The 24,315-nt window shown below is 40.2% G+C and overlaps 1 protein-coding gene across 3 annotated transcripts in view; it reads left to right on the top strand.

The window, feature by feature from the left end:
- MTHFD1L (methylenetetrahydrofolate dehydrogenase (NADP+ dependent) 1 like) overlaps positions 1-21,200 on the top strand; it is a 145,619-nt gene extending 124,419 nt beyond the window's left edge. For all 3 annotated transcript variants that reach the window (XM_031060824.1, XM_031060825.1, XM_031060826.1), the window contains 2 exons: positions 14,578-14,686; positions 18,301-21,200. In XM_031060824.1, the coding sequence (XP_030916684.1) occupies positions 14,578-14,667 (90 nt within the window). In that variant the 3' untranslated portion in view covers positions 14,668-14,686; positions 18,301-21,200. The remainder of the gene's footprint in view (positions 1-14,577; positions 14,687-18,300) is intronic.
- The last annotated feature ends 3,115 nt before the right edge of the window (positions 21,201-24,315 follow it).

The following is a 24,315-nucleotide window of genomic DNA, read 5'->3' as shown; positions in this document are numbered from 1 at the left end:
GACAACTGACTGCCCTTTGATTATTTCCAGACCTACATAATATCAGCCACAAAGCTAATACAGTATGAAGTTTAGGGTTCTGACAGACGTGTGTCTACAAATGAAAATCATATTGCTGGAGCTGTGGCAGCCCCTGTCTCTCTGAGGGGTGGCAATGCCCTGAGTGTATGAACATCTGATTTGTTTATGAATCAACTCCACAGTGGTTACAGTTTGCTGTATTTAGTGTTTTGTAGGTAAGCCTCTGGTATTTTCACTTTGTTTTATATCACTCTAAAAAGAAAAAAGTGGTTGTCCAGAAACCGTGTTGAGAAGTGACCGAGGTATTTCAGTAATGACAGCTAAGGGAGGGATAGCAGGAGTGTCTGTCTCTGCTCCAAGTCCCACTGTCCTTGTCCCCCCGTCAGTCCTAAAGCTGGTGCAGTCCTTTGGTGATCAGGGGGGTGGCCCAACAGGCTGCAGATGTGTCCCTCTTGGCAGCAGTTTGGGTGTAGGAGCCTGTGCTCTGGAAGCTGTAAATCACTGCTGCCTTGGGGAGGAGCCCAGGCTCCCAGCCCTGCCTGCCTCAGCCCTCTCTGAAGGAGCAGCAGTGTGAAGGGCTGCCTCTTGTTTTCTTTTTAAGGGGTTTTCACTAGCAAAGAGACCATCAGCCTTAAACATCAGGATGAGGTAGGCAAGGGGTCAAAATCTTAAGAGAGGAAATGAGTAATAAGGACGTCACGGACCATCTCCTGCATTATTTGGAGTTGTGCCCTGGATATGTCATCGTTTTCCCTTCTCTCTCACTGAATCTTCTTTATTTATATATATTTTTAATAGTAGCCTCAATGACAGTGAAATGGATGAGTGCAGGACCTGTTAAATGCCAGCTTCCCCTTGTATGGCATCCATCTGTAAATGCACTTAGAACAAACATCTGCTCCCAGAAATTACTTTCTGGCCTGTGCTGGTTTTTTCAGTGTCTGCCAGGCTTTTCATCACCTTCCCCAGTAATCCCAGCAGGTCCACAAAAAAGTAAAGATCCTTATTTGTGTGACATTGCAGCCACTTCAGCTGGCTTGTTAAAACTCAAAAGTTGTAACTGGAGGAGCAATGCAACCCTATTCACAAGAAAGAGAAGCTTTTCAGTTGTGAAGGTCATCACATATGTTAGGCAAACATAACCCTGGTTACTTCTGCATTATAATCTGGATCCCACACAAATTAAAATTCATGTAAAGTACCTTTTTCAGCTCAAATTTGAATCGGTGGGTGAGTATCTAGACAGTAATCTTGAACAGTAGAATGTTACAGAGACTGTCATGCAGCTGCACATTAATATGTGGCCATTCCCTTCTGAAAACAAAATACTGAACTGGGTTTTAAATATCAGTTTGCACACTGTATGACGTGTAGTATTTTGCATAGGTTTGCTGACTTAAAATGTGTGTTTAGAGCTGATTGATGTTATCAGAGCTCTGCTGTTATCCCTGAATCAATTTAGCAAAAGGTTCATATTCTTTAGCAACTTGACCGCTTTCTTTCTCTCCATTTAATCAAAACTACTTGGTTCATTCTTCACAGAAACAGTTTTAAGACTCTTGACATGTTACCATGTTTCTAATATTTGAAGTACTGAGAAAGCCAAGAATTTTTAAGTTGTCATGTTCATATAGAATTTGTATCTGTAAATCCAAAGTCTAGGGAATTTCATAGACTTGTATTTATACCTGTATTGTGTCCCTGTGGTGTAATACATCATTTAAAGGTTATCTGAAGCCATCTCCATACTGCCTGGAAACTAGTTTTTCTTTAAAAATATTTTCAGTCTGTGAAGAGATGCTGCCAGGCATTTATATTAATTCTTCTATAAAAGAAGGAAATACTTTCTCACATGTGACTAAAATGTGGAAGTCATTAACGCAGGAAAGCCATTGAGTCCAAGAATTTAACAGGACTTCTGAGAGGTTATAGCCATCAACAATATACAGGGTTGTAATTAGAACAAGTAAGTAATTTGGAAAAAATGCTAAGCACAGTGTTCAAGGATTCAGTTGGTCTTCATCTATCAGCTCCCAGGTGGACAGAGATTGCTTTGTCAACTTCCATAGTTTCAGCTTTTCTCCGTGCAGCATCTGGCAGCAGCCCTTGCACGAGACTCCCCTGGGACAGGCACGTTTGCTGTGCCATGGGAGGGACACGCTCCCTGCCTGCCTTCTGGCTGCTCTGGGGCATGCAGCTCCTGCAGCCATTGATCACTGCACAGCTTTCTGAGCCTGCACAGCGCCCTGCTGCTCCGTGCCTGTAGGCAGCAAGGCACCGGGAGCTTTTTTTACTAGGCTGAATCAAATGGAAAGGTGATGTTCACAAACAAATAAAGCAAAGTGGATATAGACTCCTCTCCTTCTTCTAGCTTTGACAACTCTTTCTCATTCCTGTGTTTCAGCTGTGGCCAGGCACGTGCTCTGAACTATCCTGCAGGGTCAGGCACAGTTGCAGCAAAGCAGCGGGAAAATGGAGAGGGAATATGCAGTGATGCACAGGGAGCAGAGCAAAGCCTTTTCTGTATGCACCAGAGAGAAACATGGCACTGTGTATGTCAGATTTGCTTTGTGTCTGAGACCCTAAATGAGCTGTACTGACTGCAGAGCTCTGCTCCAGACTGTAGGAGAGAACATCAATGCCATTGTATTTGGCACCTGTAGAAAAGATGTGATGCAGAGAGTAGACATGGAAGATAAGCGCTCTGCAGGTAGTCTGTCCAGAATGGGATCAAGGAATGCTTGTGACAGCACAAATAAGCTCCCTCTGAGTTTGTGAAGCTCTTTGTCTCTTTAATTTTCTATGGAAAAAAGAAAAAAGCTAATTTTCTTGATAACTCACAGAAATAAAATCAACTTTAAAATAGCTTTACTGTCAGTATTTATTCTCACAGTCTGAGAAATGCAATGTGGAAGCAAAGATAAAGCAGCGTTTTCCTGCAAATAAACAACAAGCAATTTTCAAATGAGAATGACTACATGAATTCCCATTGCTGGAGGGGATGCTGCTGATGAGATTGCAGCAGGATCTGTGGCTGCATTCAAGGGAGAGCGCTCTTGCTCACCAGCAGCCTCTCTTCAAGGCAAGTGCCCAGGCAGGTGGGTAGCAGCACACTGCTGGGGCACTGCAGCTCTTCAGGTGAGTTTGGAGTGCCATCCTGGGGGGATCTGTGTTCATGAGGTTGCCAGGAGGGAAGGAGGAAGGCTGGACATTAGTGGCTGTGTTACGGGTTGTGTTTTTTATGCCTTGGCTGAGCAGTGGAGTTGTAAATTATTTCTTTGCCAAAAATGAAAGTTCATTACAGCCTGGCCTTGTTTTGATTAGGAAGAGTTGAGAGGATATACCATAAGAGTAAATTAAGCTTAGGGCTTTACCTGCTAGCTTGTTCCCTTTGGCATTGAAGGGATTATATTTTAACTGGTTTTTGATTTCTGTGTTACAATTTCTTTGCTTTTAGTCTTTTTAGGATTTACTCTGTAGGTGCACAAAAACCTTTCCACGATGGTGACAGTTTTACAGTTTTTCTAGTGCTTGGAAGAAAGTTCCCATAGGCTGTATGAGATGTTTGTCAGAATAAAAAAAAACCATTGTGCTAACTTGTGTTGGGATGCAGAAATTCATTACCTTCCCTTTTCTTTTTTGTCCTTTCATATACTTCGTTTGGGAAAACTACTACCCACAAAACATCTGTTTTGGGGTTGGTTTGTTCTTCAGACTGAAAAAATGTGTTTCCAAATAGAGCTGATTTTAATTAGATGGTTTAGCAACATATTTGTTGCTTTTGTGAATATATTGTTATCCCTTGTTTTATTGCTGAAACCATGGTTAGGGAAGTGACTTACTGCAAGTTCATAGAGAATATATTGTGAGAAATTGAGAAAGCTGTAAAAAATGCTGATACAGCATTCATTATGTAATAGAAGATGTTGCATGCAGTGTTATTTTTGAATTTCAGTTATATGAGACTAAGATAAGAATCAGTTACCAATTTCAAGTTCCATTATCCTGGCAGCACCTCAACTCCTTTTGGCAAATCATTTAACCTTCTCTGCTTCCTAGCTAACAATTTTAACTTGTGATCTTATTTTATTTATTTCCCAGATGTACTCGAAGTATTTCATTCATATGTGTAAGTACTTTGAGGAGAATTATATTTATAAATAAAAAATACATAAATCTTTATTATATTATGTACACATAATATTATACATAATATTATATACACATTTGTAGGATTAAGATTGTGCTCTCCATCAGTTAACAAAATTTTATTTTATTTCCTTTGACAATTAAATCTGTCTTGACAGCTTGTTAACTCATGGTTAACAGAAAGTGAACAGAAATTAGGATTTTAGTATCTTCTTAGAGAAACTCTGAAAATCATTACTGCCATAAGAAAGTTGTCCCACATCCATGGGTAGAATTTTTTCCTTTCTCCTTACAGCTATTAGTGCTGTTAAGATGGCTTACAAAGGAACTGGCTGTTCTGAACACTCAGGTTCATCACAAGTCAGTAACTTTCAGCCTTTTTCAAAGTATTTCTATGTTTCTTTATTTTCCAGGAGAAGTGTGAGCTCTAGCATAGGTTATTCAAGGCTTGCTTTTCTTAGCAGCCTTGTGAAGACTTCTTAAAATAGTGGTTCTATAGACTAGAGGAGGAAAATTGCTGATCTAAGTGCTGATCCTTATTTTTTCTATTTTGTTCCTTGTCAAAGGGAACTGTAGTACATTCTGGCATGATTCTAGAGGACACACTATATCAAGTAGTGTGTAATGCCAGAGGTCTGCAATGGAATTGTGACTCAGACTATCTGATTTATGTAGACATTTTAACAATTTGGCATCCTTGTATCCATCCAAGCTGGATCCATTCTGATCTTCTGGGTTAGGAACAAATAGAAAGGAAAAGCTTTTTAATTCCTCAGTGGAATCATTCCTAAAATGGAATGCATGGACCAAGCATATCAAAACAGTAATTTGTCTGGAGAGCAAAACTGTGTAGGATTAGAAAGCCATATCCAGTGCTTCTTTGTCCTTGTCTGTTTCTTGTTTGCTTCAGTCTGTCATGAAATAGCATGTGTTAATTAAGTTTAATTTGTCAAGAGCAAATAATTTAAGTTGTTAATCCAAACAACAAGTGACTTGAGAAAGTAGATATAGAAACTTGAACTAATGAGGTTAGAGATGCTCATGAGTCAAGGTTTGTTCATGATGACAGTCCAGTGATAGTGACTGATGTTCGTGCCTACCACGCTTGAGCATTCTTTGGAGACAAGTTTCCCAGGCTCTCCTTTCTGACACTTCCCATTATGCCTACAGACCAGAAAGCAGAACTGCACCTGTGAAGGGTACATGCTAGCTTTTATTGTTTCCCAGTCCTGAAAACTAGATTGTGTCTACTTAGCTGGGAGCAGCAAAGTATAGTCACCTCCTCTACCACTTTTTTCCACTTCTGTTGTTTTGAGGTGGTTTCCAAAAATCTAATACCCTTTGGTACCACAAAGGTCATCACTGGCACTTAGTTTAAATCAAGTTATGAGACCAAGCCAGTTGGGCAATTTAACAGTTAAAAAGAATTGATTTTAAGGAGTTTTTCACTATACCTCTATGATCTTTAGAAGCAGTTTTTCCCAAATATATACACACACATATGCACATAAACAAGCACATCATCTTTGCCTGAGATGATGTTTCCTAGGAAACTTTACTTACTCAGGTATCAGTGGGTCCAGTTAATTGTAATCAAAAGGTCTAGCTAGTATGGCAACAGTTTAATGTGCTTTTATTCATTACAGTTATACAATCTTTTTTGGTTTTTCCACGTTGTAATTTGCCATGAAATGACTGCATTATGCTCCTCATGCTCTTCTGGTATGGCATGCTGAGAAGGCTAAAGTTTGTTGCGTGTTGAGCACACACATTTGCTTGACATAATCTACTGCTGCCACTGTCTCCAGTTTCTGGGCTGTAATTGAGGTTTTCTCAGAGCTATGAAGATTTTAACCAAAATGTCGTAGCGATGATCAGCAGCACAAAGTGCGACTTGCTCCCAGAGTTTGCAGAACAGCACTTCTAAAGAAACACTTGGTACAAAATAAACAGGTTTCAGAGGAAAGGAAGGGTGCCCAGTCCCTGAGCAAATACAAGGCAGCTGACATGGGTCACCCAAGATCTCTCCCCTCCAAATATCCCAAAACTTGCTCTGTTTTCAGCAGAAATGGAGCTGCTGGCAAAGTTTGGACACCGCCTCTTTACCAGGAGCCCTGAGCACTGAACAAAGCAGGAGAATTATGTAACCATGAACAATAGGTGCTGTAAATATTAATAATAAATATTATTTAAAGCACTTGAGAAAAGTGCCTTTATCCTCCGGATTTATTCATTCAGAGGCCCATTTCCAGCACTGTCTGATATATTGGACACTTTTCAAGAATGGGAACAGCCCTGGGAGCATCTGACATCAGGACTGAGCTGCAGGGAAGGATTTCTCCTGGATGAGGAGGTGATTTTGTACAGGAGGCAGTGAGCAAGAGTCCTCTGCCAGGGATTTTGTCTAAAGCCCAAGGGGGAAAGGAAAATCAGGATGCAGGCCTTGGTCAAGCGAGCAATTACTTCTGGAAATGGATTTGAGTGGGCTGGGATGAAGGAAGTGTTTTGGAACAAGTCACCTGGAATCTGTAGTCTCATTTTTTTCTCACCCCCTTCATTTCCTTCATGATTTTTTTTCTTTTTTTCTGAGGGGTTGTTTGGTTAAGTTGGGTTTTGTAGCTTTCATTTTTGTAGTATTTTGTTTATCAGTTATCCTATGTAGGGCAGAATGCTCTGTGAAACATGGTGTGGATTGTATAGAATATAGTTCACTCAACTAACACCATCTAATGTGCTACCTCAGTGAGGTGTATTTTTCAATTAAAATTTAACATATTGTTTCCATTGTGCTGTTATAACGGGGACCATTTTCTTCTACTTCAAGTGTGGTTTTATAAATTCTAAGATGAAAATAAGTTGAGAGAACTGTGCCAAGAGGAACTGCAGTCATATATGTGAGTCATAAATATTTTACTTAATTGGGGAAATTGCTCATTCTGTTACAGATTACATCTATTCCTAAATATTTTATTCAATAGCTAGAAAAATGTCCTTTCTGGGTCTTTGGTCCTTCAGCACATCACTAACAGCAGCATTTGGGTTCCAGACTGATTCACTAAGAAATCCCTTGCTTCCTTTGGGATATGCACCCAAAGATCTCTCCAAAAGCTGTACTGGATAGATGTGGACTATTGTGTGGGTTTTGTTTATTCCCTAGGGTGCCCAGGAGGTCACTTTTGGGTTCAGATCATCTCCATTCAAGATGAGTAATTTGTTGGGTCCTGGTAATCCTTCAGAGGATGTAGCAGGGTACAAGTTGCTTCTGCCTAACTGGAGCAGCTGGCAGCAAGGCCGATTCAGATTGTATAATCAATATTCAGTACTTTTGTAACTTCATCCAGATGCTGAGAGCAGAGGGGCAATGTCCATACATTTTGTTGTTGTAAATCCTTTCACAAAAATCAAACAATTGCCAAGAATGTGTAAAATATCAAAGTAAGAGGCAATTATAATACAATAATTGATGCCAGATGGACTTCTGCACCTGAGATCAGTCAGCATGCCAGTGAAAAAGAGCCATTTACTGCAAGCAACACTACAGCATATGTCAGGGTAGCATCAGCATCTTTTCAAACATTATTTTAACCATTTTGAAAGCTTCTAAAGTGTTGACTTTCTTGCTGTGGTTGTTCTTAGACATCACAGCAAGATCCTTTCCTGTTAAAGATTTCCTGAGAAGGAAATATGATCTTCACTCTCCCTAACTCCTGTTGCCATCATCAGGTTTGGCAAAATTTCATTAAAACTTAAAAGTAAACCCTTATTTAAACAGTAACTAAAGATCATTGGTTAGCTGCTTTCAGAAAGCCTTGTTATCTTCAGGCAATGAAAAACAATGAGATAATATTTTCTTAAACATTATCTAGCTATTAAAGTAATTTTTTAAGAAACATTTCCATTTCCAAAACTGAATTTATTAGTTTGTAAAGGTTGATATTTTTTGAAGGAAGCACGAACTTGCCTCCACTATGCAGCTGCTTTTTCTAATATGAGATTTGGAGGTTTGTTTGCTTTTAAGAGGTGGTGAAAGGTCACTTGAGTATCACTTCAGGCTTTGGTATGGTATCTTTCCCCTCTGTAATATGTGGTGGGTGGGTGAGATGAAGACTATATTGTGCATTTTTTTGTTTTGGCCATTTCTTTCTGGTGTTCTTGTAGTTATTGGGGATGGGGGGGCGTGTAGAAATGCTGTTTTCTTAACTATTCTCTTTTGTTATTTTCATACAATTTTTTTTTCCATCATTCAAAACCTGAGCTACCTTTAAAGTAATAGAGGTCTGTAGACTGGAGGAATTTTCCAGTTCTGTGAAACAAACTTCAAGGGGATTCTGGAAATGCTTGGTGTACGCTGCCTAATTTTTCTGTCACCTTTTCACACCGAGTGCCTCTGTGTGCTGTAGGACAGTCCAGTTTGAGGATGAAGTGAGTGCTCACTGGAGGTGTTTGCACAATTCAGAGTACTGGAGCCCTACCCACGACCCTCATTGCTTGGATAGTCTCATGAAGTATTTCCAAGTATAAGTTTGAACTGGAGAGTGCAGGGACCATAAGGGGTCCAGTGAAGAGATCTGCACACACCTCTGCAGCCATGCAGTGCAGTGAGGTGACTGTTAATCTCCCTCTCCTGCTCCATGGACTGCAGTTCCCCTGGTGCCAGCTGCCAGTGCGTGGCCGGCACCACACGTGTCAGTGGGAGCAATTGGCACTCAAAGGGCACCTAAGGGCAGGCAGGACTGGAGACCTGGAAGGACTTCTTCAGAAAGTTATTCCATTCACCTTTGCATGCCGTGAGACTGACAGATGCACTGAAGTTGAGCAAATTTCTGGTGGTGGGTCTGTCTTCCAGGGCTCTAACTCACACTAGGAAACGTTATTGAAACCCTGAAGCGTAGCTCCTTCGTGCTGCGCCTCAGGATTCCAGCAAGTTCTGGCACACTGACCATAATGCATACAGGTTTATAGCACTATTTATAAATCTCTTGAGTTTCCTTTTGTATTGTTTCTTGCTGAGGGAGTGTGGGGATATGCAATTCATCCCATCAGATTTTATTGAGGAGTTATCCGCAGTCATGTGCAGGCTGGATTCTCTTGAGAAACAACATCTGTTTTCTGCAGTATTTCAAGTTTGAAACGGTTGTGAGTTGTTACAGCTCATTTAATTAACAAAAGGATACAATTAAAAATGTGAATTACTTGTGTTTTTTGTCAAACAATGTTAACTCCATAAGCCACAGAATAGGGAGGTTTCCTCTATAAGCTATTTTTTGATTTTTCAGTATTTTCTAATGAGTTGTTTGCCATATTTTATGTAAGCACAGATTCCTCTGATTTTCTTTCTCTCTTCAACAGAAACCATGTTATGCCTGTAAAACAGACACTTCTTGTCTTATAGGTGAAAAAGACACTAAGCATGAGTTGGATGTGGTCCTTGGGACCATCTGTTTTGCAAATTGTGCCATTGTGCTAACCCTGTTAAGGCAACCTCAAGTTCTGCTAGAATCTTTTCATATAGATAAATGAAAAAATACAGATACATATATGGATGAATACACTTCAAAGGCAGGATGTGAACCACTGATAGGCATATAGGTATGATAAAAAAAGGAAGCTAAGCAGCATAGTTCCTCGTCGGACCGCAACAAACCTGGTGAGCAGAGTCTTGGTGCTTGACTGTCTACAACTGTTACCTAGATCTCATGGCCAACTCAAATCACAAGTCAACACACAACTGTAATTTAAATGAAACTTAGTTACTCTTCCAGTAACTTTGGACGCATTTGTGGAGAGGGTGTGGAGCAACACTTTCATTTGGCTTCCTTGAAAATAACCGGCATTCTCCGTTTGTAAGGAACCTCATTATGGTTTGTTTGTTCAATCATGTAAGTAAACTTCTGGGGACTTATAAATGGCTAATATAACAGTAGCCTTCAGGCATTCTTAACTAAAATTGTATTTTATCTTCCACCAGCTGTGCATTTCTAGGAGTGTAAATGATCCTTAGGATAAGCTGTCTGTAAGACTTGATGCTCTAAACACAGAGAGCCATAGTAACAAATAGCACTGTATTTTTCACATCATCTTTCTGCAGTTGATTCACTCTCATGGATGTATGGACAGTTGCACGGTTTGTAGAGAAAATGGTCTGTTCCTAGAAAACTAGTTCCTCTTAATTCCTAAATTATTTGTAGAATGTTTTTTTTCCCTGGCATGAAGCGTTCATATGAATTGCATTAAGCCTTAAGGTACCAAGCTTACACCTTATATTTTCCTTCTCCCAAGAAAAGCGTGATAATAGCAGTTTTGGTCAAATTAAGTACTGATTATTTCAGCCATCTAAATCTAGTTTGTGATTTTCAGTGGATAAGGGGCTGTCATTGTCCACTTCTTACCCTGTTCTTGTCTCACAGCCACGCTGTGCAATGTTGCATAGTTACCAATCTATAACCCAAATGTTGTTGCAACAGAGTGGGGAGTTTTGTTGCTCTCTGGGCAATATATAGAGGATGTGTATTTTATGAGATGCTAAGCAAGCTGCTGCATGACTATAAATGTCGGTGGGTTTTTCTCATGCTGTACATAGCTGCTAATAAAGTGATTTACGTTTTAAGCATGTTTTCACTTTCGTTGTTCATTCTGCTTTTTTCAAGTTTGAAAACTGAAGTAATTTTAGTAATTAGTTATTTCAGGAAGACAGGTGGAGATAGTCTGCTGGGCACTGTGTACAGAAAGTGCTAAAGCCAGGAGGTGGTTGGCTTTCCCCTTTCATGCACAAAAATCTGAGCTCTGGTAACTGAGGAAAGGGAGAGGGATCCCTCTGGATCATGCCTGGTGGAATAAAGACCAACTCACTTATTAATGCCTTCATTCAGCATCATGGAAAATGGTGAGGGGGAAGAGGATCCTGAGCCTGCAGCCATGTGGAAAGGCAGTCAGGTGAAGCCTCACTGCAGCCTTGCAGCCAACTGAGCCCTCTTTTCTTTCCTGCCTTTGTGGTTGAAGGAGAGAAATGGAGGGCTGCAGAGGGAATAATCAGCAGTACTCTCCTCAGCCAGGCAGCCATCTCCTCCTATTGACCTTGGAGTAATGAAAAAGGGATAGCTTCTTCTGCAGGTTACTTCTGTATGTACAGATAATGAGAGCAGAGAGTAATGATCATAAATCTACATGGCTTTGCCTGTTTGAAAGTCTGGGCCATGGGAAAAATGACAGTACATAGTTTATTTTCAATCTGTAATTCACATACATATTTGTTCCAAAGTGTTTCTTCTGGAGGTTTTTTTTTTTGCCTTGTACTTCATTTTATGCAGCAGTGGTTTTAATTCAAATGAATCTATTCCCTTTCGTTCAGTTTTCAATATGAGAATAGCTGTATTTCCCAAACCAGCAATAAACTGGTTTGATATTTGCATTTTTTTAAGTGTAGTAACTTTTCATTAGTTAATACAGTAGAGTTATACTGGTGTAGAAATGTGCCTATGAAAGAAAAAAAAAAACAAGTCCTAAATATGAAATAGATGTGTAGGACCGGTATTTAATATTTCTTTTAGAAAACAAAAATAAATAAAATAAAATTTAAAAAAAACCACCACCCAACAACAAAAAATTCCCTCCCTCAAAAAAAAAAAAAAAAAGGAAAACTCTTCTTAAAAAAAACCAACAAAAAAATAAAAGGAAAAATTAAAAAAAATAAAATTAAAAAAAAAAACCACCTTGGAATTTGGGAGTTTGCTTTCAGATGTTGAACTGCCATACACAAAGTAACCAGAAAGTTGTCTTTGGCAATTGGTTCATTCCCCTCCCAGTGAGATGAATTTCATTAAGGCAGTTCCTTGTCAAACATTAACTCAGAAACTGGAAGGAATCTGAGACAGAAAATAATTAAGCAACCCTAATGATGTAGTAGTCCAACTACTGTGGCCAATGGATCAAGAATAGTAGCAAGGTGTTTTAGTACTTAGCTAAGATGCCAGGGTAATGTCAGCCAATAAATGATGTCATGCAGTCAGAGGCAGGGTTTGGTCAACACAAACTGACAGTTTTGTCTTTTAATCCTACTACATACCATAACAAAACATCAGGAAGAACTATATTTAAAAACAGAGGAAATGTACTGAGCCACTAGGAGAGCTTGTTGCATTGTTTTCCGTCTGAGCTAGATCTCAAGTGAGATGATGGCTGCGCCAGTACTGAGCTCCCAAGGCGCCTTTCCCCCTCCCCAGCACGGGATTAACCTCTGAAATGGCAGCAGCATTTCCTCTCTGGAGCAAATGGGACTGTGCTGGGGAGGTTTTACATTTTGCTTGTATTCCCATGATGGAGTCATTACGTGAGAGTTGGGAGCAAGGCTGAAGCATAAGGGAGATGCTGACCCCCTCGCTGAGAATGCAGCACTTGGGGTTGACGGAATGAAACACAGTCCGACCCACAGCGTGGGGGGCCTGTAAGTCTGGCACTCTGGAGCAGCTAGGATGGTGGTCATAAGTTTTTCCTCTTTGGAGGCCAATTATCCTGTTAGGGCTTGCCTTTGGCCAGAGCAAACACTGTAGCTGAGCTGTGCTTCTTGGGGAATTAGGGAGGATGGAGGGAGGAGGTTGCCTGGCTTTGAGCTCTCTGCTGGAGAGCTGGAGGTGATGACTGGCCGCAGTGTACTCTGGCTGCTCCCGCGGCACAGCCTGGGGCCTGGAGGTGATCTGGTCATGTGGTAAGCACATTTAGTTCATCAGCCAACCAGCCCTGGCCACAAAAACATGTACTGACATCAGTTTAGTGTGTTGAACAAGGTTGGTTGCAGTAAGACGAGTGCCAGAGCCAGCTCCAAGGCAGAATCATTCAAGGGGTTTCCAGGGTGAAAATTCCCTCTTCTAGCAAGCTGTTTCAGCTCACTCATGAAGACATACCCTAATCTGACCCTTTGTGTAGGGTATTGTGTTTGGAGTGTTTCTGGTACTCACGTCTGTATAATTTTTTTTCCTACACAGCCATGTTTTAAGGTTACCTCCTGTGGTCAGGTTAACCACCTGTTTTCATGAACTCTGCTGACTTGCCCTGGCAAAAGTTTGTTCCTCAGAATCTAGCAAAGAAGTTTTAATGCTTAAAGACTCTCAGCCAACAGTCAAGCAAAGTTGAATTCCAGGTTTGTTTCAAGAGATTGTAAGGTCTTTCATCAATTTAGATAATAATATAGGGCCTATTATAGCAGGGACATTATCCACTTTCTCCGCTTATGAGGTTAAGATATCAAAAGGTTTTAAGGAGTCATTAAACCCAAATGCTGATTTTAGAGTTCCTTGAATTAGTGGAAATATAGTGAGATATTCAGGGTGTGAATCCAAAGTGATATTCAGGGTGTGAATCCAAAGCGACCCAAGTTGATCTAAATGGGTTCTATTTTAAAACTGTCCCACAGGCACAGCCTTTACACTGTGCCAGTGGGGGCACTGGGAATGGGAAAGCCCTTCCTGGCTTAAGGGCTGAAACAGGAGAAAATGAAGCAGATCAAAAACCAGCATTATTCTGCCAAACTTGCTCTCCAGACATCTCCTTTGCAAGGGAGAAGCGAGGAATCCTGAGGCAAGGAGTTGGGAAATGGGGGAACCTCTGGTTTAAAGAGACTTAAACTGTTGTGGGGCACTTCAAGATTTCAATGTCAGTCATGTGCTGTTAATTGCTGTTAAAAAAGCAATTTCAAATAATAGCGTAAATAGCCTGAGCAGAGCTGTAGCTAACTGTGTAATTTAATTCCATGAAACTATTGACATGTTTAAAAGTATGCAGATGCTAGTGTCTTATGCTAGATCAGGATCTTAATTATGCATAGTTTGAGATAATTGGGTTGCTTTAGCTTACTATCTCAACCTGTTAATTCTAACTACTAAATTAAGATTCAGCTGTAATTCCTGTATGTTTAGTAGAACTATTTCAATTTGCTCCTGACATTAGGTAAGTGTTGTGATTAATTCTGCTTCTGTATTCTGGTTTTCTGTGGGAGAGTTTAACACGTTCATATCACCAGGTAAAGTCAGACAATTACGTCTTTGCCCTTTGCTGTGTGATTTTTTTTTTCAGGAGATGTAAATGGATAAATGTTCTGGATAAATATTTTGGTGAACAAGCAAGTCCCAAAGGGTGTTCATTTTGTTATAGAACTTGTTCTTAGGTTGATGGGCTAGCCTGTATTTTTTGGCTTTTTTTTTTCTCTTTCTTGTCTTTTAGAAACTCATACTTAAAAATTAATCAAAAAAGTTTGACATTTTTAACAGAAACAAAAAATGCGGTACAGATCACATCTGTGGTCGAGCCTGTGTTGAACAATCCAACCTTTCTCTTAATCTAAGGTTTACATGCAAGGGTAGACTGATTATCTGCTTACAGGTGCAGGAGTATAACTGAATGTCATTGTTTCCACAGATGAGCACCATGCCAGGACTGCCCACAAGGCCGTGCTTCTATGACATTGACCTTGACCCCATCACAGAGCAAGTGAAAGGATTGTTTTGAGCGTGACATCCAAATTCAGGTCAGTCAACAGCCTTTATTTTCCTGTTCCAGCTTGGGGGAGGATGTTTGTGCCTAGTATGTGTGTAAGAAAGGTTGTCAGGAGTTTATCTAGGCTTTAGTTTCAGAAAGGATTTCAGACACTTTGAGGGTGTATTTCATAATGTGCAATTTATCACATAGGTTTTTCATTTGCTGAACAGTGACTGGCACTTTGCTGTTGTCCACTAATGGTGCCTTTGGATTTCCTGGCACTGTCAGTTTGGCATCAGGAGGAGACAGTTCTGTAACTGTACTGCTCTTGGCTATGGAAAAAGGCAGTGTGAGGAAACCATGTCATCTTACTCACCTCAAAAGAAATACTCCTTGATACTGCACTCACGTGGCAGTGTGTGTCTGTCATTACCTAGGTATCAAGGAAGATACTTCTCAGTTTGTTCATGAGCTCTGCTTCGTTTATTCATGTTTTGTTTTCATAGCTGTTATCATCTCTCTCAAATGGTAATAAGCATTTCAGGAACACAAAGCTCTCCTCTTAGGCTGTTTTTCATGCTGGATTCTCTCGCTTTTCCTCGAAGGTTGCAGTTCCCCCACCACCTCCTCCCTTTCTCTAAGTACTTAATCTTCTTGGTGTCCTGCTTTAATTTTGTGCAGCACATGTTCCTCACTTAAAAATACAAGATGTTATGAAAATATTTCATGCTCCTCCACTTTAACCTTTTAACATAATAAGTGGAGTAAGAGAGAATGTAACCCTGACTGAAACAAACCATGTGTGCCTGTCAGGGGATTCTCTCCTTTCATCACTTAGCTCTCTCCCCCAATAGATTGGTCTGGAGAGCAAAAGGGTTTTTGTTTTTTAAGACAGAACAACACTATTACTATGAGCTAATAGGACTGTGATGGGACCCCAGATCAGCCACAGCTTTGAGGTGAATGTGCCCAGGTGCTTCAGCCCTGCTTTAGCAGTCCTTTCTTACTGTGGACTGAGAGAAAGGGCTTTCATTTTCTATTTCTGAGTTTTGATGGATTGTTTGGAGGAGGGGAGAGGTTTGCACAACCCAACCAGATCAAGTGAACTGTTCACTTGCCCACACATTCACGTGAAGCCACAATATTCATGAGAATAAGAGATTCTGAGAGCAGATTCCACCAGTTTGTGTGTGTGCCAGTCAAGACAAGTAAAAAGCACCTACCTTGAAAGTTAACCTGCATGCACAGGTAATTAGCTGTATGCAAGCCATCCCTGACTATTCTGTGGCTGGGTGGTGTTGCATATACCACTCCTTGGCACATATCCCATTTTTGTTACTGATACACATGATATGTCTGGCAGCTTCATGCATACATATTGATTCATCATGTGTCAGTCATGTAATTGCTTCTGAATCATTTGGAATGACTGTAGAATCCTAATGTAAAATCTATATGCAGATTCACATAGCCTGCTTAATTGGGTGTTTACTGCCTAGTCTTACACAAATCCATCCAAACCAGGGACTGATGAGTTTGGAAGAACAACAGTAATTAAGCAGACAAAACACTCCATTCCAACTGTGAAGGCCTTTCATTGGAAGCTGTGCATGAAATGAAAATGTTAAACTTAGCTTTTAGTCAGTGATGGTTTTGTCAGATATAAAAAGAAATGCTAACGAAATCACAAAAACATAATAAGTAGGAAATAACATATATAGCCAACTGTTAATAAATTAATTTCATTATAGAGGTATTGTTGGCATCTGATAGATGAATGATTCATTAAGTTTAAGCCTTTTAAAGAAAAAAACAGCTTGGTTATATATATATTTCACCAATATAGGCACATGCTGACCTGTGTTCCTACCTTTAACAATCTAAATAAATGCCTTGAGAGTATGGTAATACCCAGTGAGCACCACACAAGGTAATCAAGTGTTCATTTGCTCTAGAATTCATCTGGTTCATGTGCTACATTTGTACATTGCTAATTTTGGAAGAAGAGAGAAATAATATTCCCATGTAGTCTTTACTCCCAACTTTCTGTCAAAAAGTTTAGTAGTATCCTTTGTTTTCACATACACACTGAAGTGAACCCACACTGTAGGTGATATTATACTTTTGAGGTCTTTGTGGGTTTGTTTCTGTGATGGCAAATCAAGGGGTTTTTTTTCATCTAATTTGAATTCTTCAGCATTTAATGTATGATGTAATATTACTAATAATATGGTGTTTTGCCAGCTCATTAGGGCTGATTCAGATCTTTAAGGCATTTTAACTGAAAAATATTTAGAAATTTGTGGAAGAGCTGCAGATATTTCATTACAAACATGAGACCTGAGAACAGTTGTTTTAGTGTGCAGTTAATATCCTCCTCTGCAGTGCTTATCTTCAGACCTGTGAAAGAGATGTAGGCAGAAGTTCCTGCTTCTCAGGATGCTGTGTGAGGCACTGGCTGAGCTAAAACACTGGGTGTCATTTGCCACTCTGATTTTTCTCTACCACTTCACACCAGTCATTTGAACATGGTCTAAAATGTCATAGAAGCAAAAACCTTATCATAAAAGTCAACTCTGTTTTTCCTCTGTTGACAAATAGCCAATACATGGGCAGACAATATTGCAGTCTCTCTGTAGGAGCAATGTGATCTATCAAAAAAATGAAACACTAGTATACAGAAATGAACCCAAAGGAATCTGGCTAGTCCTTTGTCACTGGCCACTTAAATTATACTACCCAACTCATCCACTAAGAAAGTTGAAATTGTTTCCTTAGGAGCTGTCTGTAGAGAGCAGCAGTCAGAGTAGGACTTACCTGGAGGCAAGTCTGCCAATAGGAAGGAAAAAAAAAAAAAGTAATATTTGCTTAGTGAGGGGAAGTCCCAAACTGGACTTGCATGAGTAAAGTCTCTTAAGGACCCTTGTGAGCTTAAGGATCCCTCTAGTTTAATCAGTGGCAGTAGATGCCTGCTCTTACTGTGCAGGCTCTGAGTATCTGGGTTGATGGCAGGATGGGGGAAATTGTTCTCCCCAGTCGGTTGTGACTCCTCCTAAGGCTGCCACTGCCCACAGTGTCTCACACTCTTCAACACTGGCAAAGCATCAGAATTATTTTAACACACAGCCTGGATACTTTGAGCTTTTCTGAACTTGAGAGGAATCAGGGCTCTGCCTGTGAGCATCTTCATGGCCATAAAGAAGTCCATAAAGAGAGAGGAGACCAAAACTGGTGTTCTAAATTTGCAAACTATTTGTTTGATGTTTTCATCTTAATTTATTCAAATACAAATAGAAAGTGTTTTAAGACCTTTCCCTCACATCCACTAAACTGAGCCTATGGTCAAAAAAACTACTTCCTTTAGTCTCATTCCACAGTATTAGCTTTCAGTCAGCAACAATTACTACAGTAACATGCACTCTGAAGTCTGTATCATGCTGGAGTACGAGTACAAAATTTTGTTTCTCACCTAATAGGGCTGCACAGATAATAAATAGGAGGTGCATATGGCATAACTATACATTTTTGTTTATTATGGTTAAGGCAAAAATATCCCATTTCACTGAAGCACTCATTTTAGAATGTGACACCTTTTTTTTTTTCTTTAAAGAAAGCAAAGATATCTTGTTTCAATGTATAAATTTCTTATCTTTGTCATTTCAGAAGCCTGAAAATTAGACACTCCAACTTTCCTGTTTCCTGCAAGTAGGAGACAAAAAATGAATCTGAAATATTCCTGTTATGTGTCTCTGGAGCAATGTCAAGATAGACCAAAGAGCAAAAGTTTACTCTTTCTTCAAACTAGTTTTTATGATGAAATATAGCTGTACAGTTAAAAAAAAAAAAAACACATGGCAAGCTAAAAGTTTTACTCTCTGTAATGCAGGAAGCTCTCTACTAGGGCTTACGCTTGTTTGTGGATAAAATGACATTGAAAAAGAGCAGTTTTTCAACTCAGAGTTTTTGTCTTTTCTCAGAGGAGTGCACAGAAGTATTTCCTTTATCTTGGCTATCTACTAAAAACTTGCATAAACATGATTATGCTGTGTGACCAAGCCTATTTCTCTCTGAAAAGTACACTTTTGCTCATGGCATTCAAGAGCTGAAACTACACACAGATTAACTGCACATTTTTGAGTTATCATCAAGCGTTGCTCTGGATGCGTTTGGGCAACAGCCAAGCTTCAAGCAAGGAAGATATTACACAGAGAAAGAACAGAGCATGTATTTTGTAAAAAGTTTTTAATGTATAATTTGTTTCCTTGTTGGGCAAAGATCTTTTGAAACACTTAAGCTGCGGCTGTCTTGTATCCATAGGTCTGTCTTTATCCGAAGCATGTGTTACAGGCTGTCCAGCTGATTATGTGCTTGTTGTGGTGAAGCTGGTTGTTCAGACAGGGCACTGCTCCTTCTGAAGCGCTGTTTTGCTCCTGTTCATGGCTAATGAAGCCTCCTGCTGTGCTGGCTCCCGACCTAGAGTTCTTCCCTGGCAGTACACAACGGCCCAGTAACAACAGAGGAACGTCCATCAAGCAGGGATGCAGACAGGGCACAGCTTTTTTCTACTTCATTTTGCAGGTTTTAACCGCCACACTTGTAAAAGTGGAGAGTATTTCCATTTGAAGGGGCATTCAAACAAGTTGAATTACAGACTGTGTGGTTTCATTTGTCTCAGTAACTTTCCTCGTTTTTCCTAAAACTTGTAGCAAAACAAGCCTTAGGCACAGGATACTGCATTGAACTTTCCAAACTGCTACTCCTCAGGAAACTCTCGCTGACTGACTGTTGGTTCCTTCAATAACAAAAAATGCGACAGAACAATAGGGTGAATCGAGACAATAGGCCATTGTTTTTTTTAGGTAAAAAGCGGTGAAATAATGATGAGAGAGTTTATTTTCCTGGTGACGTTTTCCATCCTGTCGCTTTGCTCTGCTTACGCACATCTGCATGTTATGGGCTTTTGCAGTGTAGCCTTGGTTCCCTTCTTCAGAGCTACGTTTGGAGACTTAATTATCTCAGGAACTCTGTAGTAATTGAGGGGTTTGTTTTGGTTCTTAAAATCATGCTTCGTTATTTATAAACTCAAAACTATAATTATGGACTGGAGAGCAAACTGGGGACAATTAATTGTCTGTACCTTCCCTGGAGTAGCACGGAAATGTCTGCTGACTGCATTTCAGTGCTATTCATAGCATGGTCCTCCAGCACCACGGGGATTGCTGTGAAGATAAGTGTAAAAACTAGAGCAATTTAATATTTTATCCTTACTAGACGATAGAGCTCATAACAGCCTAGACTGTGGATGCTTTAATTACACTGGGGCATGACAAACATGATAAGTAGAAAGTCAGATTCAAGCTCTCAGAGCTGCTGGGAAGAGAGATTTCTTATATTTTCTATTAAATTGTGCCACAAAATACAACTCAATGTTATTCATACACACAACAGTGTTGTAAATTGGTCTTGCACACACTCATTATCTAGCCAAGAAATAGCCAAAGAGTTTTGGAAGAAAATAAGTGTGGTTTCAAGACTTAGTTTTCTAGTAGCTTCCTTACAAGAAAAATAAACAAGGTTTTCCCTCTATTTTGTCCAGAGAAATTTTAAAAATACATAATTGTGCCTTTCTTGGAGTCACTGCGGTTCCCCTGCAGGTGCACTGGAATTGTCCCCATGCAGTGTGGGATGCTAAATGTGGCACTGTCTGATGGCCTGTGAAGCTTCTGTATGGATGTGGATGTTTGAGCAACAAGTTTTATAAGTCATCTCAAGCTGCTATTAGAGACTTTCTATAGTGTTGTCTCCATTTCATCCCTTCAGGCCACACTTGCTGGGACCATTTATCTGACCCAGCAGTTTCTCCTTAAAACACTATTCCAGCTCATTTAGTTGAGAGTTTGCAAACATCCTGTAATTTTTCTACTATCATATGCACAGGATTTGTTATATTGTTTAGATAGCTTCAGTAATTCAAAGAAAGCTGAAATGGCCACTTTTGTCATAGCTTTTCCCCCACCCCATCTAGTTAACTAGCTGCAAAATCTCTCATGCTATTGCATTTTTGCTCCTTTGATCCAAAGGGATTGAGCTATTGGCCACCAGCTGAGCCGCTTCCTCCAGGAGAGTTTAACGTGAAAAGTTTTTAAGATCAGTCTTATTGGTACGTGTGTCACTTGTTACATGGATGTGACTATGGGACTCCTTTGGTTTTTGCATCTACTCTGAGCAACATTGTCACATGGCAGAACCAGAGCTTTATAAGGCAGCTTGCCAAGCTTATCCCTGCATTGCTGAAGTGTGTTTAGCACCATGCGGTTGCTTATTGTCAGAAGATCTGCTTTCTGTAGTGACTGAATACTTTGCTATTGCTACTGCTGAACTAATTCTGCAATGACCTTGAAATACTTCAGAATACATGCAACAGGTTTCTTCATTTGTGGTGTGAAATTCAAGCTTCCACAATTTCAGTTGCTATGAACATGAAAATAAAGTCTGTGTGCTAACATTTAGTTTGCACAAGTGGTGCCTGTCTGAATTCATTAATAAATACATCCATTATTTAATACTGTTCTCTCTCAATGATCTTGTCTACTTAAATAGTGACTTTCCTTTTTTTTTTGTTAATTCCTCATAAGCCATTTAGTCTTGTCATGCCCATGTCTTCAGCTAAACACAGCTATGCCAAGGAAGGAGAGGAGCTCAGCCATGGGGTGGTGAAGCCAGATGTGAGCAAAGCATGAGACTCTTACCTGGCTTCCCAGAACCCAGGAAAGTGTTTGGTGCCTGGCTGTTGCCACAAAGGGCTGTGCACTAGAGGGCTGTCCATGGGTTCTTCTCCATCAGTACAGTCCTTTTGAAGTTGATTTGTGCTTGGGGAAGGACATATTAGGCTAACATCCTGTCCTGGTCCCAGAATAATCTTGCTGCTGTCTTTGGTCCTTGACGTGAAGGGCTGTGTCAGATACAAGGGTCAGTTGGACACTTTTCACTTCTCAGTTGTCAGCTGGATTTGTGTGAAGCAGAGTCAGGTACAGGAATATTATCTGTGGCCTTCTCAAGGCGGGATTCAAACACAAGGCTTGCAAAAGCTTCAAGAATTATGGGTGCTAAATCATTAGGCCGTAACAGAGCAGAAAACATCCTGGGAACATGAATTAATAAAATGTAGAAGGTATTGAGCATTGCAGGCACATAGTGGACAGTGCTCCCATTTTCTAAATAGCTACATGCAGTCCCAGCCAGGTTGGCATTAGTGCTGGGTTTTTAACATGCTTCTCATAGCTAGATTTCCAAGCAGCTTCTCTGCAGTGTTTCAGCCAGGACCTTACCCATATGGAACAAGTCTCAAGCACTGGGTTTGTTCTTGGTGGCCCATGGGTCTGCCCTGCTGACAGCCACCCCATCAGCCAGGGGTGAGTGTGGGAGGCATGTGCAAACTCTCCCCTCCACTGAATTACTAGGGTGGTGAGGGAGGGTGTTCCCCCTTTAAGCATGCAGGCTTTCATAGAATTTTCTTTGGAGAAAATATTTTAGAGAAAAATGTTAAGGCCAAGATATGACCCTCTGCTTGAGAGGGTTGGAATGGAAACACTGAAAGCTCCTTCAGGCATTTGTCCCGAGAACAGGACTGCTGTGCTATACATGTTACCATTCACTGTGGAGTTAAGGCCAGAGTGTTTACATAAAGTAAGCTAAATTCAAATATTTTCACAAGTGTGGTCATAATAATAGTTCCCTACTCCATGTGCTCGAGTGTAATGTATTACATACACACAAGCATGAGCAAGAATCAATTTGTGCGTGCAGCTTTTATGTAAAATCCTCAATATTTGCTTCCCCAGTAAAATTTTTAACTTAGATCTTTTGAGTAATCATTGGGAGGAGCTAAACTGCTACATACCAGCATGGGCTCAACTGGGCAGGACTCTAACAAACCTTATTAAATCAACCCTGCACTCGGTGATCTCCAGGTCCCTTCCAAGGTAAACAGCTCATCTCCTACGACCTGTTAGCAGAAAAAGTTAGCCCTGAGGAAGCCCAGGGCTGGAATACACCCCACACACACACCACAGGCACCTTAAAAACTTCACTTTGCAGAGTACTAATAAAAAAGAGGATATGTCAAATACAAGTCATGCCCACTTCTATTCAATACACTAAATCAAGGTTTAAGTTATGACATTTTAAAAGCTAAATTGTTTCCCACTGGGCAATTTCCATCGTGCTCTTTCAACTCAATTACCATCAACATCTGGTCAAAGTTACATTCTTAATGCCAAAGAAGAGTTTCAGCTTTTCAGGATACAGCCTCTTAGTTGCCTGTATAATGCAGGCCCTGCATGCTCTTATCGCACACACAGCTTATATTTATTCTTCAGAAAAATACAATTATGTCTGTATTTGTACAAAACATGTATTTATGTACGTGACGTGTAGCTGCACCATTATATGAACTCCAGTATATTTCCTTCCATTTTCTTTTTTTGAGGAAAGGCTGAAGGGGAGAAGAATGTCTGACTTGGGACAGCAGACCAGACCCTACACAGCTTTCAGTCAGACAGAATCTCTGCAAGGACACAAAATCCCTTTATTCACTGGTTCTGTGCTTGGGTGCGACACCTATTCCCACTCGGCTCCAGCTCATCTCAATCATCTTGGTGTCTCCATTGCAGTCAGAAAAAGGTCTATTTGCCAACCTGTTGTTTTTTTTCCAAGTGTTTGAGGTAAGTGAACCCTCCCTGAGGGAGGTTTCTGGGGAGAGCAACAAAACCAACATTTTAATTCCCATTTGCTCTTTATGACATTAGCTTGAGGTGGCAGTTTAATGAACCAGGCCCTGCACATCAGTGCCATACAAAGGTTGGTTTTTCCCCTATGTTTAGAATGTTCAACTGCTGTCATTCAGTGTCAGACATTAACACCGGGAAAAAGCTTGGTCATCCAGGAAGAAACCTGTATCTAATTCTGCTTCTTGAACTACTGAAAGTCAGGCAGACCTTAAACTTCAGTCCTGTCAGTAATAACCAAGTATCCAAGTTATTTAATTCTCAATAGTATGGGGGAAATGAAAAATAATAAAAGAAGAAAAACCATGAAAATGGTAAATGAAGGAACAAAGCATAGGAATCAAGTTCACTCTTTTGGGGCAGATTTGTATGAAAGCAGTTGTAAATCAAGGTGAGTCTAAGAAGTAATTTCACTAAATCTCACATAAAAAATTCCTTTAAGTGAAGCAGTATATAACTTAGCACCAACAGTTCTGAAGAAGGCTATATATAAAGCAAAAGTGCATCTAACTGCAAATTGCTGCTGAAAAAGGAACTTTTAATACTAATTTGATATTAAAGAAATACATTAAATCGGCACAATGTGTTGAAGTGTAACTGGAAAATAGCAGATAAAGAGATGACCAGTGAGTGAAAAATGTTGTCAATTAAAAAAAAAGGCTAAAATATCTTCTGTGGTAATAATGCACTTGGAAAGTTAATGCTGCTGGAGATGACCAAGAGACAATTCACAGCAAGGTGTTGTAAGCTGTTTCCCATCAATTCTTCCTCACAGTATGGATTACCAGGTCTCCAGAGACAGGAAGAAGATCTGGCATTGAGCTTGTGTCTGGCATTATCCACAGCAATTGCAGGGGATCAGAAGGGTGGCAGCAATTGCCATGGAGCCCAG

The sequence above is a fragment of the Geospiza fortis genome, unplaced genomic scaffold (assembly GCF_000277835.1).
Source record: "Geospiza fortis unplaced genomic scaffold, GeoFor_1.0 scaffold217, whole genome shotgun sequence".
Taxonomy (NCBI): Eukaryota; Metazoa; Chordata; class Aves; order Passeriformes; family Thraupidae; genus Geospiza; species Geospiza fortis.
Note: the sequence above shows the minus strand (reverse complement) of the source record. Positions and strands in the feature narration are given on the sequence as shown.